Source organism: Vigna angularis, chromosome 1 (genome assembly GCF_016808095.1).
Source record: "Vigna angularis cultivar LongXiaoDou No.4 chromosome 1, ASM1680809v1, whole genome shotgun sequence".
Lineage (NCBI taxonomy): Eukaryota > Viridiplantae > Streptophyta > Magnoliopsida > Fabales > Fabaceae > Vigna > Vigna angularis.
In genome coordinates this window covers 60,276,200-60,293,688 of record NC_068970.1, presented here as the reverse complement: position 1 = coordinate 60,293,688, position 17,489 = coordinate 60,276,200, and the positions used below count along the sequence as shown (strand labels likewise).

The following is a 17,489-nucleotide window of genomic DNA, read 5'->3' as shown; positions in this document are numbered from 1 at the left end:
TACTCAATAACCAAACTTCTTTTTCATCTTCCTCTTCACTTTCTTCTTTCTCCATTACCAGCAGTTGGAATGAATCACATTCTTGCAAACATTCAAGCATATATAAACACTTCAAAGGCACAGACACGTGGAAGCATTACTTTCAATTCCAACTTATAAGCAAGGAACAGAGAAAACCGACAAAAAAAACACATAAGCATAGGCATTAAAAAAAAGAATCAAATCACATTTCCATCCATAAAAAAATATTCTATTAAGCATATTATTGTTCTTCTGCTTTAAACAAATTCTCTCACAAATTCCGTTGAGGCTGCCCATTTCAAAGAGATTAACGATGAAAAAGAGGGTTGAAAAAGAGGTAAGAAAAAAAGTGAAAAAATGGTTATAATAATAAAAGGTGGTAGGTTAAAGTGGTGATAGAGACAAAAGAGGCAAGTGTAAAGAGAGAATAGGGTTGTGGATGAGCACTTGCATTTAAGAAATGTAGCAGAGTGGGTTGGCACCATTGAATAGGGGCGCGTGCATGAGAAGATAAGTGCTAATAAAATAGCCATTAATGGTTCAGTGGGCTTACCAAATTCGGCCATGAGTGTACTATAACTAAAGAAAAACCAATACTCTACTTTTTCTTATTCTTCTTTCTCATTATATAACCTCAATTTAGGCTATGCCATCTTTCCGTACCAAGAGGAATACCGATTATTCAAACCCCTCCTTATAAAATAAATCACCTTATTAGGTCCAGGTAGCTATGAAGAACCTATCCAATTCTTATTTATTTTTTAACTTTATTTTACTGGATTTCTGAATTTTAAATGTAATTTAATTAATTAAATTTAGGCCGAATATAGATTAGAGATGTTTTACCTTTTACAAAATTAATTTGATTTGATTCAAGTTTTTTTTTTCATATTGAAAGAGTCAAACCACATTTCAAAGACATCTACTCAAAACAATTTTTTATTAGTTTCTTTTAGCATTATCTGAATAATCTTGAGTCATCCCATTAAAATAAGTTCTGTTCATCATATAATTAATCCACTGTTTATTTTTTGAAAATTATATTAAAATTGTAGATACTCATATTGTCAGAAGATAAAAGATGGGAAAAGGTTTATAAATACAATTAATTAAAAGATGGAAAAGAAAGTAATTAGAATCATCCATACTCTCCATTAGTAACCTATGGAGTAGGAAGCTCATGCAGAGAATTATAATTTTACAACATTATACAATATAATTTATTTAATATAATATTATAAATTATTTCTTGGTAAGCATAATATCAAAGTGGACGTGCCGGAGTGGTTATCGGGCATGACTAGAAATCATGTGGGCTCTGCCCGCGCAGGTTCGAATCCTGCCGTTCACGATTTTAGGTTTTTTTAGTTAACTCCAACATTCAAATTACTTGTATTGTGTGTTTTGGTTCTTTCTATTTTGCTTGCTCCACTGTGGGCAACATATGAATCTCCAATGCGTCAAAACACTCTGCAACTACTAAGTCAATGCAAATCCATTTCCCAACTGTGCCAAATCCACGGCCACATCGTCACCACCGGTGTGTTACCTCCCCACACACCCCCCATCTTCAACAACATCCTCTTCACCCTCACCACCCTACTCTCCGCCCCCAACACCGCCACAACCCAGTATTCCAACTCCATAATAACCTACTATGCACTCTCCCTCTTCCATTCCCTCCCAAACCCCACCACATTCTCCTTCAACACCCTCATCAGAATCCATACCCTCCTCCTCTCCCCTCTCCCTGCCCTCCGCCTCTTCTCCACCCTCCGCCGCCTCTCCCTTCCCCCTGACTTTCACACCTTCCCTTTTGTCCTCAAAGCCTGCTCTCAACTCTCTTCCATCTCCCTCGCCCAATCCCTTCACTCTCAACTCCTCAAGTTCGGCCTTTTACCCCATTTGTACGCCTTCAACTCTCTCATACGTGTTTACTCCATCCTCGATAGAGTCAACGATGCCTACAAGCTCTTCTACGAATGTCCCCACAGAGACGTTGTCTCCAACAACGCCTTGATTAACGGACTCGTAAAAACCCGCCAGATTTCCCGCGCGCGGCAACTGTTCGACGAAATGCCCGTGCGAGATGAAGTATCCTGGGGGACCATGATCGCGGGGTATACTCACTCGAAACTTTGGAACCAAGCCATTGAACTCTTTACTGACATGATGGCTTTGGAGGTTAAGCCGGATAATATAGCGCTGGTGTCGGTTCTCTCCGCTTGTGCTCGGTTGGGGGAGTTGAAACAAGGTAGCATCGTTCATGATTACATTAAACGTAATAGGATACGAGTTGATTCGTATTTGGCAACGGGGTTGGTCGACTTGTATGCGAAATGTGGGTGTGTTGAGACTGCGAGGGATGTGTTTGAGTCTTGCGAGGAGAAGGAAGTGTTCACGTGGAATGCCATGCTTGTTGGGTTTGCGATTCACGGAGAAGGATCGATGGTGTTGGAGTATTTTTCTAGAATGGTTGCGGAGGGAGTGAAGCCTGATGGGGTGAGCTTGTTGGGGGTGTTGGTGGGGTGTAGCCATGGGGGTCTAGTTCGTGAAGCGCGAAAGGTTTTTCAGGAGATGGAAACTGTGTATGGGGTTGCTCGGGAGGAGAAGCATTATGGATGCATGGCTGATATGTTTGCCAGGGCTGGGTTGATTGAGGAAGCGGTGGAGATGATAAGAGGGATGCCAAGTGGGGGTGATGTGTTTGCGTGGGGAGGGTTGCTTGGAGGGTGTAGGATTCATGGGAATGTTGAGGTTGCAATGAAAGCAGCGAAGCAAGTAATGGAGATTAAGCCTGAAGATGGTGGGGTGTATTCTGTTTTGGCTAATATTTATGCTAACAGAGGACAATGGGATGATTTAGTCAAGGTAAGGAGATCATTGAGTGCCAACAAAAGGGCCAAGAAGATTACTGGTCGTAGTTTGATCAGACTGAATGACGATACCTAGGCTAAGATTCGGATGATAGATTATGGGGGGAGGGATGTGTATAGATTATTTGCATGTTACGTTAGGATCTTTATTATTGTTTTTGTTTGTAACTAAATATTATTCTTTGTTTTTTGGTGTCCTCCAGCCAGCTCAAGAGCTTTGTGAGGCCTTCAAAGACCTTCTTTTGGTTCGTGGCTATGCATCACAGGAAATACGTCGCCTATTACATTTTTGAGTAAAGTCGTTCTTTTTGTTCTTGAAATAAGAGCGAGAAAATCCCAACTAAAGAACTTTCAAGAATACATAATGAAGCACTATCAACATCAGTCGTATTTAAATCTCTGCCCTAAAACAATATCATTTCGTGACTTTGCAATCAATATCAGTCGTATTTTGAATAAAAAACAAACACAAAATCCATTCTTGTGCGGTCCATATATAAAAATTACAAAAAGGTTGAGTTGAAAAAGTGTCCTAAGCACAGGAAGGTTCAGGCAAAGAATTTACATGACTATATTAGATTTATTTTGAAATTTATTTCCATGATTCTTCACCATACATTTTGTGTCACATTATAAATTCATTAAACTTCTTTTTCTGAAATGAAATCTATACTTATCCTGAAGGAATTCAGAAATCCAATGCAATATCTTATTACATTATGTTTTAGGCAGTGAGAAGTATGATTCGAGTCCTTACTATAAACTATAAAAAAAGCGTGACGCTTCCGGAGCCTTCTAAGGTTGACGTGTCAAAAGCATAAAGTGACATGTGTCCTGTGCATTCCACATCATGCAACGTGGCTCCAGAACTTTCTTTCTCTGCCTAGACTCACTTCGTCAATCATATCCACCAAACTATATATAAGCGCGCCACTAGAATCAGCGACGACAGCATACAAATAACGAACACAAACTGATCTCAGTTTTCGCAGCTGCAAGAAACAACGACAACAAGTGAATCGGAATCATGGTAGGATTTTGTTGTTTCTTCAAGTAATTATATATGTGTACGATGCATTTATGTTAATATGTAGCAGTGTTATTGACAATGAAGTTGTGATGTGGTGCAGAGGGGAAATTGGTTAGCGGTGTTGAAAAGCGGCGTCGGAGGTAAGGCAGCGTACGCAACCGCAACAGCACCGAAGATGAAAGCGTACGCAGCTTCGGCTGATTACGGGCGTCTCAACCAGCAAAAGAGGAACTCAACGAAAAAGGACTTTGTGGCGGTGTACGTGGCGATTGGGATGATGACGACGGCGATGGGGCTGGGTCTCCACACTGCGTGGCAGCAACTGAGGAATTCCCCAACGGTGCGCGTGAAGAAGCAGAGAAGAGAGACTCTCCCCGAAGTGGTGGATCCCGACCACGTGGCGGAGGAGGCTGACAAGTTCATCAAGCACTCCTTCTTCCGGAAAGTTGCGCACGTGCAAGACCGCAGCTACCCCGACCACCACCACATCGCTAACCCCGTTAGCAAAGATGCCTATGCCCACACACCCCGTCTCGAAACTCTGAAATCCGTCGGCGTTGATCCTTCCCACGTCTGAGTATTCTAAATCTAACAAACCTTCACTTCCATTGTAAATACAGCTCAACCACCTCTCTGTAACTCTATGTAGTGGCTTTTGCTACTTTGCTTCTTCAACTTAAAGAGACCAAGCTTCAATAACTATTTATTTATACAACAGCACGACTAAAATTAATAGAATGATATGAACAAGATAAAAACAAAAGCGATTTCACTCCTTTCGTCGTGATAGTATTTTTATTTTTCATATATTACTTATTTTAAATGTAATAAAATTTAAATACTTTTTAGTTAAATTACATTCATGCATTTCAAAATGTAAAAATCTCTAATTTATATAAAAAAATAATTGATTTAAGTACTTGTCAAGAGTTAGATAACGAAACTTATTCCTATTATGTATGTATGAAAATATATCCAAACTTTTGTTGTGTTTTAATTATACATAATAATCTTTAAAAGGAATTAAAATTTCCATACGATAATATTTATATTTTCTTACACATTTTTATGTTTATATTTTAATATTAAATTTTGTATGTTTTCATTTTTTTGTCAATGTTCTTTTTTAGGTATTGTCTGAATTACTTTCTAATTTTTATCACAATTAATTTAAGTGTCGAAGAGTTGAATTCTTTCTAATTTTGACGAACAGTTAACTTGAGTACAAAATGTCTAAAAGTATATCCACATTTTTTGTCTTCTAATTATACACAATAAATTTAAAATTTTGGGAAATATAAAAGGAATTAAAATTTCTACTCTATATTTATATTTTCTTACACATTTTTTTTGTTTATATTTAACGATTAAATTAAAAATTAGAGTTAGTTATTTTTTTAAACTTTAGTCCAATTTACGTGAATTTAATTTTTCTGATTTAATTAAGTATATTTTGAATTTTTATATTGCATTTTGATTAATGTTTATATTGAGTTTGAATATAGAAATGAATAATATTTGTTTTTTTAATTAAATATTAAATGTTTTAAATGATAATATTGAGTTTGATAATGAATTAAATTAGATATTAAATATAAGACCATAATTGATATTATGTATTAACTTCTATTTCAATGTCCATCTCATATTTATCCGTCCTCATATGTACTCTTATTTAGTTCTCATATTTATTATATTTATTGCTATTTAATGAACGTTATTACATATTTTATTTAAGTAAGCAAGTTGATAAACTACATTTTAATGACTTAGATATATATTTACATATTCCTATTCCTTTCGCTTAAGTCATCATTCCTCCGGACAAACACAACTCCAAATGTCATTTTTCTTTTAATACAAATTTTCACATTTCCATTCAGAATAATTAATTTATAAAGTAAGATAACTAAACTTTATTTATAGTATCATAAATAAAACTTTCAAAAATGTAAGAATTATATTACACGGTTTCCTAGTGGACCAGTTGTGATGAAATAAGAACACGTGTCAATGTGCTATTGGGTAATGTCACGTGGCCAGTAAAACCATTGGTTGAAACAGCACAGGCAAAGTGTGAGAGAGATCTATATATACGGCAATAGACTTCTAAGAGCACTGAGATTTAAACACTTTCTAGAGATCGAAAATTTCTCTTCGGTGTCAGGGTTAGGGTTTGACAGTTATAGTGGAACATGGGAGAACGGAAGCGAGTCCCTCTCGGGATCTTTGCGGTGCTCCTTTTGATTTCTGCCTCTTCTTTTCAGCTTCTCCTCGCTTCTGACGATGCAGATGATGCGGTAATTCTTCTTCTTCATCTCCTTTTCATTTCTTTCAAATCTTGTTTTCTGTTGATGATTGGATCTCCATTTTCACCAGATTCTCACTAATCAACTGTCACTTGTTCATTTGTTTTAGATCTTCTACGAGTCATTCGACGAGGATTTTGAAGACCGGTGGATCACTTCTCAGAAAGACGAATACAGTGGTAATTAACACAAACTCGGTTCATTGTATGTGATTTCAAATTATTCAATTGCTTCTCTGGTGATGGTTGTCGAATGTACCCTGTTTTGTAAAGTTGTTCTTTCCCATATTTGTTTAATGTTGTTAGTTTCAATTTCTTATAACTCTACTCACTCGCGATAAAAATGTATGTGACTCACGACGAACCTTCAATCTAAAGCTTATTTACTGCTGTTAGCTTCAGTCGAATATTTGGTTTATGTGTTAGCTTCAATGTCACACAAATATGTCCGAGATCTAAATTTATTGACATGATTGGACGAAATTCGATGACTATCTTTCTACACTTTTGATTATAGACCAGCAAAAACAAAGTCTGTAAAACATAGTGGCAGGAGGGGTCTGCTAAAGGAGTGCTAAATCTGTAGTGGTTAAGGTGTTAAATTCTTTCAATTATTAGTAACGAATTTTTTCATTTTTGTATAATATGTATTTTTTATTCTATTGAACATATATTCACTGTAAGCAGTGTACCTTAAGAGGTACTAGTGGTGTTAATCGCTTATTTTAGTGATTGACTATGTATGTTAGATAATAGTTTATTTTTTTAACATATTAAAATCTCCTTTTATCTCACAACATAATTTACTCTACAGAAAGTGTACCAGTGTATATATAGTTATTAAAAATTAGTTTTTATATTAAATTTTCTCTTTGTTTATTTTTGCCATCTTTCTCTTTAACCAAACACAATACGTTAATCTATTCTCAGCTATTTCCCTTCTTTCTTACCTGCCCACTTTCTCTCCCTCTAAATCTTATTATCCCTTTACCAAACAAGGTATAATTTAAGGGTCATTAATGTGTGTATGTATTTATAAGGGAGTCAATGTATCAAGTGAAAGGGACATTTATTTGTGAGAGTATGAGGAACATTGATCATAGAACCACAAAATGCTTATATTATGCGCTACTTATATCCACTTTACCTTTGATAAAGGTGACCTGATCTTTGTGTTCTAATGGTTATAATTTGTTCTGAGATAAGATTTAATGATCAAAATTGTGTGCAATGATAAAAATTATAATTGCTAGAGTATTCGATGTAAAACGTATCGTTAGACATATTGTATCTCTTTTTCAGTATATTTAATACCACAATTATTTTAAATATCGTATTGCTTATTTTAAAGTTTAGTTGTTAGCTGTAGTCTTATTTATTTATGTCAAATTAAAGTTTGTGCATATTAGTAATGTAGTTTGTAACATCTGCAGAAGATTACATATTTTAATGTTTACTTGTGTAGTGAAAACATGGAGGTTTGAGTCATACACCTATGAATGTTATCCCACTCCACTTGTAACTTTACTTCATTGATGTTATATTGCTAAATCTAATATACTTACTATCTGATATATGGTCTGGGTTCTAGGTGTCTGGAAACATGCCAAGAGTGAGGGACACGATGATTATGGTCTTCTTGTCAGTGAGAAAGCGAGGAAATACGCCATAGTGAAGGAACTTGAAGAGGCAGTGGGTCTCAAGGACGGAACTGTTGTTCTCCAGTTTGAAACTCGGCTTCAGAATGGCCTTGAATGCGGTGGAGCTTATCTAAAATATCTGCGACCACAGGATGCTGGATGGAAATCTAAGGAATTTGACAACGAATCTCCGTATTCTATCATGTTTGGTCCTGATAAGTGTGGGGCCACAAACAAAGTACACTTCATTTTCAAACACAAGAATCCCAAGAGTGGGGAGTATGTTGAGCACCATCTTAAGCATCCCCCTTCTGTCCCTTCTGATAAATTGTCTCATGTTTACACGGCTATTTTGACGGCTGACAATGAGGTGCAAGTTTTGATAGATGGGGAACAGAAGAAGAAGGCAAACTTCTTAAGTGCTGATGATTTTGAACCTCCTCTTATCCCTTCCAAGACAATCCCAGATCCTGAAGATAAGAAGCCGGAGGACTGGGATGAGAGAGAGAAAATTCCAGACCCAAGTGCGGTAAAGCCAGAGGACTGGGATGAGGATGCACCCTTGGAAATTGTTGATGAAGAAGCTGAAAAACCTGAAGGATGGTTAGACGATGAACCTGAGGAGATAGATGATCCAGAGGCAACAAAACCGGAAGATTGGGACGATGAGGAGGATGGTGAATGGGAAGCCCCAAAGATTGAGAACCCAAAATGCGAAGCCGGCCCAGGCTGTGGTGAGTGGAAGAGGCCAATGAAGAGGAATCCTGCTTATAAGGGAAAATGGCATGCCCCACTTATTGAAAATCCTGCTTATAAGGGTATATGGAAGCCTAGGGATATTCCAAACCCTGCTTACTTTGAACTAAAAAAACCTGATTTTGAGCCAATCGCTGCTATTGGTATTGAGATTTGGACAATGCAAGATGGCATTTTGTTTGACAACATCTTGATAGCTAAAGATGATAAAATTGCTGAGTCGTATCGGGAGACTACTTGGAAACCCAAGTTTTCAGTTGAAAAGGAAAAACAGAAAGCAGAGGAAGCTGCAGCTGCAGCTGCAGCTGGATCGAGTGGTCTTGCTGGATTCCAGGTAACGTCGTTTTTCATTTTTAGTTTACTCTAGTTTTCATCTTTTTTTTATTTTACTTTCAATCATTATGTCCTCATATGCAAATATTACGTTTTGTCCTTGCAGAAGAATGTATTTGACCTCTTATATAAGATCGCAGACATTCCCTTCCTGAGTGCCTATAAGCCTAAAATCCATGTAAGTAACATACATATATTTGTCTTCTTTCTGAATAGCTTCTTCTTGGAAAATGACTTAAATTCTATCTTTTATCTACAGGATCTCATCGAGAAAGGTGAAGAGCAACCCAATCTCACTGTTGGCATTCTTGTAGCCATTTTGGTTGTCTTCGTGTCAATTTTCTTCAGGATCATATTTGGTGGGAAGAAGCAGCCCGTAAGTAGTTAAACAGTGCTCATTTTTATTCTTCTGTGTTCATTTTTGCTGAGAATTTTTTTGATACTGGCTATAACTTTCGGACCCTGTGCAGACAAAGGTGGAGAAGACAAATGTAGACTCCTCAGCCACGAACCAAAGTGGTGAGAACGGCGAGAACGAGGAAAACAAAGAGAAGGAAGAATCATCTTCTGCCCCTCCACGTCGGAGGTCGACAAGGAGAGAGAATTAAAATATGATTGAATAGTTTGTGTCACATGGTTACCTTTGGAGATCGAGTAGTTTTATTTGAAGTTAATTGGAGAGATGTACAATTATTTTATTTTTCTTTATATTTTTAGTGATGTAGCAAAGAAATTAATCTCTGTTATAAATTTTGAATTTTCCCTCACTTCCATAATTCTATTTTTTTTCTTTATTAGCATAATACACGTATTTTTCTTATAACGAAAACAAGAAATTTAATATGTTATTATTATTTTATTATTATTATGAAGAAGAAACATAATTATCCAAATTTAAAAAATTAAAATTGTAATATAAACGTATTATAGGTAGTTTATTTTTTCATTAATTATTACGATTATGTAGTAAAAATGTTTTTATTCTGTCCTCATAATTCCTCGTTATATAGGTATGTTCTTATTATTAACAAAAATTATATCTTCTTATATTAATGTATTAATACGAAAGTTAACTCCTATTTATTTTACTATATTTATGTTTTTATTAATTAAAATATATATAGCTTTATAGTTTTATTATTTTTATGAATAATTAATTAAAAATAATATATATATATATATATATATATATATATATATATATATATATAATTTTATAAAAATAGTATAAAAAAATTATACGTGTTATAAAAATAATTTATTCTTATTTTGAAATAAAAAGAAGTTATTTAATAATTTATTTTTGAATAAAAATAAATTATTTTTTGTTTATTATAATGAAATTATTTAATTAAAAGAAATTATTAGAAAGGGTATTAGATAAAATATAATAATTTTTAATAATTATAAAAATTAATAAAAATATTTGTTTTAATTATTTTATTAATTTTTTAACACTCCAATATAAATTTTATAAATAATATTGTTATAACATATTATATATATATATATATATATTTATGTGTGTGTGTGTTTCATTATCATTTAAAAAATTAAGTACACATGTATCTAAAGAGGTTGATTACATATATTAAAATACTAACAAAATTAAAAATTGAATTAATAAATATTATGATAAAAAAGATAAACAATAAAAGAAATATATAATAAACAAGATGCTTGGTTGGGTTGGGAGATCCAATCATCTCTCTTGTGTTTGTATGAGTCATGTCTACAAGAAGATTTCTTGTTATATCATTCAAGAAACTTGTGTTATATATTTGTTTTTTCAGAGTTCAACTGTAAATGTAAAAATGCTGTAATATTTTGAGTCAGTGAAAAAGTCAATCTGAGTAATTAAAAGTGAACTAGTATAAAAATTCGTGTGTATTAATTTAATTTTGTGCATTTCATTGTTATAAGTTAATATCATCAAGAAAACCAATTTGCTTGATCTTTTACAGAAATTTTGACATGTTTGTATAATCAATTGATAAAATGGTGTATATGCTATTATTTGTAATTGGTCTTGATTGGTTAAATTGATCAAATTGAAATTTAATTGTTAAGTAATTTTAACTACACTAATTTTCTCATCTTCTTCGATCTCCTAATTTTCTCCTCTCCTTCTATTTAATAATTACAGAAAAAATCATTCTACAATCAAAACCAACATAACATTAATCAAAACCATCGTAATAAAATTGAATACTAATAATACAATTCATTACATACTTTCCCCTTCCTGCATCTCCAGAACAATCTTCCATTGTTTTTGCAGTGTTTGCTTTCAAAAGCATTACTTTGTCTCCACATCCACATAATTTACCTCTTAAACCCCAATCTGATGGTGATGCACTTCTAGTCTTCGCTTTAGAATTTCCACGAACAAATCTAGAGCTGTCGCATTTGGATTTCAACACCAAATTCTTGCAAATGGTTTATGAAAAATTCCAAAATCAAAGTCCATAAAAACATTAAATTTCTCATATCAAACACACTTACCATATTTTCAGTACCAACCACTTAACACCACCAATGTCAGAAACACAAAATACAACACCACCCACTATATAGAAAAACCTTTGCATATGTTTCTAACTAACAATGACCAAACTTCAATACTTTCAAGAAAACAATTAAAAATCCAAGTCATTTTGTTTTCTTTTTAAATAATCACACCTGCCAAAAAAAAATTGACCACGTCATCTCTCTGCCAAATAAAAAATAAACTTAACTTAACACTATTTAAAGGGATGTTTTCCAATCATTAAAATATAAAGATCATGGACGAATCTCAATTTTACATATAAATACAAGGATTAAAGTAAACTTAATTTTTATTATTATTATAATTAGAAAAGTAAATTTAAATAATTTGTACAATTTTATTGTAGGTAATTTTTAATATTTTTAGATAATTTTTCTATTATAAATAGTTGTTTTACTTTAAAAGAATAATTAAATTTTAGAGAGAAAAAACGTTAAATCAAAAAAATAGTTATATTTAAAAAAATAAAATAACAAACTGTTAAATTTAAAAAAAAAAATCACTTAAAACATAAAATTGGTAAAAATATATTTTAATTTTAAAAAATAAAATTAAAACAAAATATGTACTCTCTACATAATATAGATAGTATAGATAATGAAACTAAAATTAGATTTTTTCTTCTTCTCATTTACCCTTTAATAACAATCTCTTAAGAATAAAATTGATAGTTTTCTAACAATTTTATTTTTTACTATATTTTTTTTTGTTCTAATTGCTTAAATATTATCATTTAATATTCATATATTTATTAAAAACTTACAAAATAATTTGTTAAAATAAAAACTAAATATAAAATTATAAAAATTTCTTCACAAAACATTACACAAAATATATATATATATATATATATATATATATATATATATATATGTGTGTGTGTTTGTGTATATTCAAATTTGAATACTAGGTCACCACTAGTTATGATTAATATAATTTTTTTTATTTCTAAATCAAAATATTATAACATATAAAAATATTTACTTTTAAATACTAACAACTTTTTATTTTAGTGTAATAATTAAAAAAAAATATACCCACCAATTACACTTAAAAATAAAAAAATATATTAATTTATATATAATTATTTTATTTGACAATAAAAAATTACAATGATTTACACAATAATATTCATCATCAATTAACATACTTTAGTCTAAAAATTAGTTATATACAAAAAGCATTTAGAAAACAGTCTATGCAAACATTATTTATAATATTTATAAATAAAAATATATCCAAACGTTTATTGTTTTCTATTTTTTCTTATTACTTTTTATTTTATTTTTTATTCTTATGAAAAATGTAACCACAAAAACATGCAGGAATTTAGAATACAAATTAAAAAATTTAATTAAATATTAATTGTTGTGGTACGTTTATTACATGGTTTCCTTGTAAAACGATGAATCATGGTGTGACGAAAGAACACAACGTGTCAATATACTATTGGGTAGTGTCACGTGGCCCATGACACCATTGGTTGAAACAGCACAAGGGGAGTGTGAGAGAGATCTATATATAATGCCATAGACTTAACACAGCACTGACATTTAACCACTTTCTAGAGATCCCTAAGTTCTCTTCTGTTTCAGGTTAGGGTTTCACAGTCACAGTGAAACATGGGAGAACGGAAGCGAATTCCTCTCGCGATCTTTGCTGTGCTCTTCTTGGTTTCTGCCTCTTCTTTTCCGCTTCTCCGCGCTTCGGACGACGCAGATGATGCTGTAATTTGTCATATTCTCCTTTCCATTTCTTTCAATTATTGTGCTCTGAATGTTTGATAATTGGATCTTTGTTTTCATCATATTCTAATTAATCAATTATCACTTATTTGTGTGTTTTAGATCTTCTACGAGTCATTCGATGAGGATTTTGAAGACCGTTGGATCGTGTCTCAGAAAGATGAATACAGTGGTAATTAACACAAACTCAGTTTATTCTTTGTGATTTCATATTGTTTCTCCAGTGATGATTGGAAAATTTATACTGTTTTGTAAATTTGTTTTTTTTATCCAATCTTTGGTTAAGGCTGTTAGTTTCATCTTTTTTTATCAAGCTACTCACTCACAGATGCGAATGTCACTCAAGACAATATTTCAATTCAATGTTGGATTATTATTGTAAGGTTCAATCCAATGCTTGTCTAATGCTGTTAGTTTCAATCTCAGGCAAATATGTCCAAATCTAAATGTATTGACGTGATTGAACGAAATTCAAGGCTATCTTTTCTATATACCTATGATTATAGTCTAGCAAATCAAATTCTGTAAAACATAGTAGTACAAGGGGTCTGCTAATGAGGGCCCAAATATGCCCTGATTATGGTGTTGAATTATTTCAGTTATTATTATTATTTCAAAAATGTTGTGTATTTTAACTCCCTTTGATTGAATTGCGGTATTAAGCACCTCTTGTATAAGATATGTTTTTTCTCATTTTGTACATTTCCTTTATTCCATTAAACAGTGTCATCATACAGTATACCCTTGAAGTACTAGTTGTCATTTGCATGGAAATAATGATGTTTTGCTTGTAACATTAATATGGTAGAAGGCGACTGATGTTTAGCTAGTTAACATAATGGAATATCCTTTTATTTCGCAGCACAATTTACCGTTCTCAATCGTATCGACTGATGTTAGCTAATTAACATAATGGAATATCCTTTTATTTCGCAGCACAATTTACCGTTCTCAATCGTATATATATGTATGTATATATATAAATTATTATTAAAATTTTCTCTTTTTCATTTTCACTCTATTTTTCTCTAACCGAATACGTATTCTCACACGTATATGCATATATGTACAAGGGATGCAATGTATATAGTGAGAGGGATATTTGATTGGAGAGTGTGAGAAAGATTGATCATACAACCGTAATTCTTAATCTTAAAAGCTACTTATAGCCACATGACCATTAACCATGGTGCAATGGTCTAATTCTTATCATTTGTGGTAAGATTTAACGATCGATATTATGTGCAATGTTAAGGAATGTAATTGGTAGAATATTTGATATAAAAGGCATCATTAAATATATTGATTTGCTTTTCAATATATTTAATACTATATTTTATTTTAAATCTTCTCTTGCTTATCTGCGTTAAAGTCTATTACATCTACAGTAGATTTGATATTTTAGATTTTAATTTTTTGCTAGTGTAGTGTTGACTTGAACGATCATATCTTGCAAAATCTGATGTAATATCTGTTATATGGTCTGGGTTCTAGGTGTCTGGAAACATGCCAAGAGTGAGGGACATGAGGATTATGGTCTTCTTGTCAGTGAGAAAGCAAGGAAATACGCCATAGTGAAGGAACTTGAAGAGGCAGTGGGTCTCAAGGACGGAACTGTTGTTCTCCAGTTTGAAACTCGGCTTCAGAATGGCCTTGAATGCGGTGGAGCTTATCTAAAATATCTGCGACCACAGGATGCTGGATGGAAATCTAAGGAATTTGACAACGAATCTCCGTATTCTATCATGTTTGGTCCTGATAAGTGTGGGGCCACAAACAAAGTACACTTCATTTTCAAACACAAGAATCCCAAGAGTGGGGAGTATGTTGAGCACCACCTTAAGCATCCCCCTTCTGTCCCTTCTGATAAATTGTCTCATGTTTACACGGCTATTTTGACGGCTGACAATGAGGTGCAAGTTTTGATAGATGGGGAACAGAAGAAGAAGGCAAACTTCTTAAGTGCTGATGATTTTGAACCTCCTCTTATCCCTTCCAAGACAATCCCAGATCCTGAAGATAAGAAGCCGGAGGACTGGGATGAGAGAGAGAAAATTCCAGACCCAAGTGCGGTAAAGCCAGAGGACTGGGATGAGGATGCACCCTTGGAAATTGTTGATGAAGAAGCTGAAAAACCTGAAGGATGGTTAGACGATGAACCTGAGGAGATAGATGATCCAGAGGCAACAAAACCGGAAGATTGGGACGATGAGGAGGATGGTGAATGGGAAGCCCCAAAGATTGAGAACCCAAAATGCGAAGCCGGCCCAGGCTGTGGTGAGTGGAAGAGGCCAATGAAGAGGAATCCTGCTTATAAGGGAAAATGGCATGCCCCACTTATTGAAAATCCTGCTTATAAGGGTATATGGAAGCCTAGGGATATTCCAAACCCTGCTTACTTTGAACTAAAAAAACCTGATTTTGAGCCAATCGCTGCTATTGGTATTGAGATTTGGACAATGCAAGATGGCATTTTGTTTGACAACATCTTGATAGCTAAAGATGATAAAATTGCTGAGTCGTATCGGGAGACTACTTGGAAACCCAAGTTTTCAGTTGAAAAAGAAAAACAGAAGGCAGAGGAAGCTGCAGCTGGATCGAGTGGTCTTGCAGGATTCCAGGTAACGTCGTTTTTCATTTTTAGTTTACTCTAGTTTTCATCTTTTTTTTATTTGACTTTCAATCATTATGTCCTCATATGCAAAACATTACATTTTGTCCTTGCAGAAGAAGGTGTTTGACCTCTTATATAAGATCGCAGACATTCCTTTCCTGAGTGCCTATAAGCCTAAAATCCTTGTAAGTAACATACAAATATTTGTCTTCTTTCCGAATAGCGTGTTCTTGGAAAATGACTTAAATTCTATCTATCTTTTTTCTACAGGATCTCATCGAGAAAGGTGAAGAGCAACCCAATCTCACTGTTGGCATTCTGGTAGCCATTTTGGTTGTCTTCGTGTCAATTTTCTTCAGGATTATATTTGGTGGGAAGAAGAAGCCCGTAAGTTGTTAATTAACTTTTATCTTTTTATGTTATATTATCTAGTTTGTTTGGCACTGACTATATGTTGGTCTCTGCACTGTGTTCTGTTTGGGCCATGTGTTCTGTTGTGCAGACAAGGGTGGAGAAGACAAACTTAGAACCCGCGGAAAGTGCTTCTAACCAAAAAAGTGGTGAGAATGAAGAAAACAAAGAGAAGGAGGAATCGTCTGCTCCTCCACGTCGTAGGTCAACAAGGAGAGAGAATTGAAATATGATTGAATCGCTTGACAGGGGCGGCCATTGAAGAACACTACCGCACTTAAATTTTGAGCTTAGTTGAGCATTAGGCACGAAGGAGTGTAGATCATTTTTGTGTTGTCTTGGAGACTTCAAAGTAGTATTTTGTATGTTTTTGTATCATGGGTTGGTCCCTTTGTGTTGTGTTGGTCACCTCTTTTTAAGCTAATTCAGGATGCTGGAACCATTACAATTATTTTCTATTTTTGTTTTTAAGCCAGAAGCCCTTTTGGAATTTTTAGAAATTATATAATTTTTTGGACAAAATATTTTTTGAAACTTCTTTTTTTTTTTCCATAAAATGTGAATGTTTTTAATTTCAACTGCACTAAGTCCTCGTAGTAATGATTAACAATCTAAACTTCCCTCAGGAAAGATACGGAAAATCCTCTCTTGAAGACCTTGATGTTGGTCGTGTCGTTATAATATTTTTAACATGTCAATAATAACAAACCTATTTAGGATCAATTTAATCATGGTTCCACGAGCTGCTGTCTACCTCTTCGTGAAAAATTTAGATCATTTCCAGGTAGTTTTTGGGAAAGGTATGGCCTAAAGAAGTAAGAAATGTCGAAATGCATAAAAATCTTAAATTAAATGAAGAATCGAGTTTAAGTCCAATGAAGCTTAAGAACATAAAACTCATTAATACTTTGTAGTAATTTTTTAAAGTTGAAATGCATAATAATGTCAACTTTTGTTTATTAATTCCTTTGCAAATTAACTTGCAATCTGGTGCTGTATAGATTATTTGTGCACTACCATGTGTTTGCATTTATGAGAGTAATTTATGGAAAGTAGTCGTTCACTTAATTTAATAGTTATTATGGGATGGCACGAACTTAATCATGAGATGTAACAATTTAGGTTGTGGTAAGATATCTAAAACATCAACTCCAACCAGATTTTATTTGAGGTGGTCCTTTGCAATGAAAACGTCGGAGGATTA

At 33.4% G+C, this 17,489-nt stretch overlaps 4 protein-coding genes and 1 non-coding gene across 5 annotated transcripts; all 5 read left to right on the top strand.

Moving 5' to 3' along the window:
- The first annotated feature begins 1,290 nt into the window (after positions 1-1,290).
- TRNAS-AGA (transfer RNA serine (anticodon AGA)) lies at positions 1,291-1,372 on the top strand. The gene has a single exon. It is a non-coding gene; the product is annotated as a tRNA-Ser (tRNA).
- On the top strand, positions 1,354-3,239 carry LOC108337502 (pentatricopeptide repeat-containing protein At5g61800). Its single transcript, XM_017574045.2, has 2 exons — positions 1,354-2,892; positions 3,101-3,239. The coding sequence occupies exons 1-2, from the start codon at positions 1,477-1,479 to the stop codon at positions 3,188-3,190; spliced, it is 1,506 nt and encodes a 501-aa protein (XP_017429534.1). The 5' UTR covers positions 1,354-1,476; the 3' UTR covers positions 3,191-3,239.
- A 401-nt stretch (positions 3,240-3,640) lies between these two features.
- LOC108338341 (uncharacterized) lies at positions 3,641-4,626 on the top strand. The gene is made up of 2 exons (XM_017575153.2): positions 3,641-3,927; positions 4,028-4,626. Exons 1-2 carry the CDS (start codon positions 3,925-3,927, stop codon positions 4,502-4,504), a joined length of 480 nt encoding a protein of 159 aa, XP_017430642.1. The 5' UTR covers positions 3,641-3,924; the 3' UTR covers positions 4,505-4,626.
- Positions 4,627-6,035: 1,409 nt separating this feature from the next.
- LOC108343017 (calnexin homolog) lies at positions 6,036-9,731 on the top strand. The gene is made up of 6 exons (XM_017581027.2): positions 6,036-6,227; positions 6,346-6,415; positions 7,827-8,965; positions 9,071-9,142; positions 9,224-9,340; positions 9,435-9,731. Exons 1-6 carry the CDS (start codon positions 6,123-6,125, stop codon positions 9,570-9,572), a joined length of 1,641 nt encoding a protein of 546 aa, XP_017436516.1. The 5' UTR covers positions 6,036-6,122; the 3' UTR covers positions 9,573-9,731.
- A 3,324-nt stretch (positions 9,732-13,055) lies between these two features.
- On the top strand, positions 13,056-16,736 carry LOC108343022 (calnexin homolog). The gene is made up of 6 exons (XM_017581041.2): positions 13,056-13,242; positions 13,363-13,432; positions 14,755-15,881; positions 15,988-16,059; positions 16,145-16,261; positions 16,377-16,736. Exons 1-6 carry the CDS (start codon positions 13,138-13,140, stop codon positions 16,509-16,511), a joined length of 1,626 nt encoding a protein of 541 aa, XP_017436530.1. The 5' UTR covers positions 13,056-13,137; the 3' UTR covers positions 16,512-16,736.
- Positions 16,737-17,489: the final 753 nt, after the last annotated feature.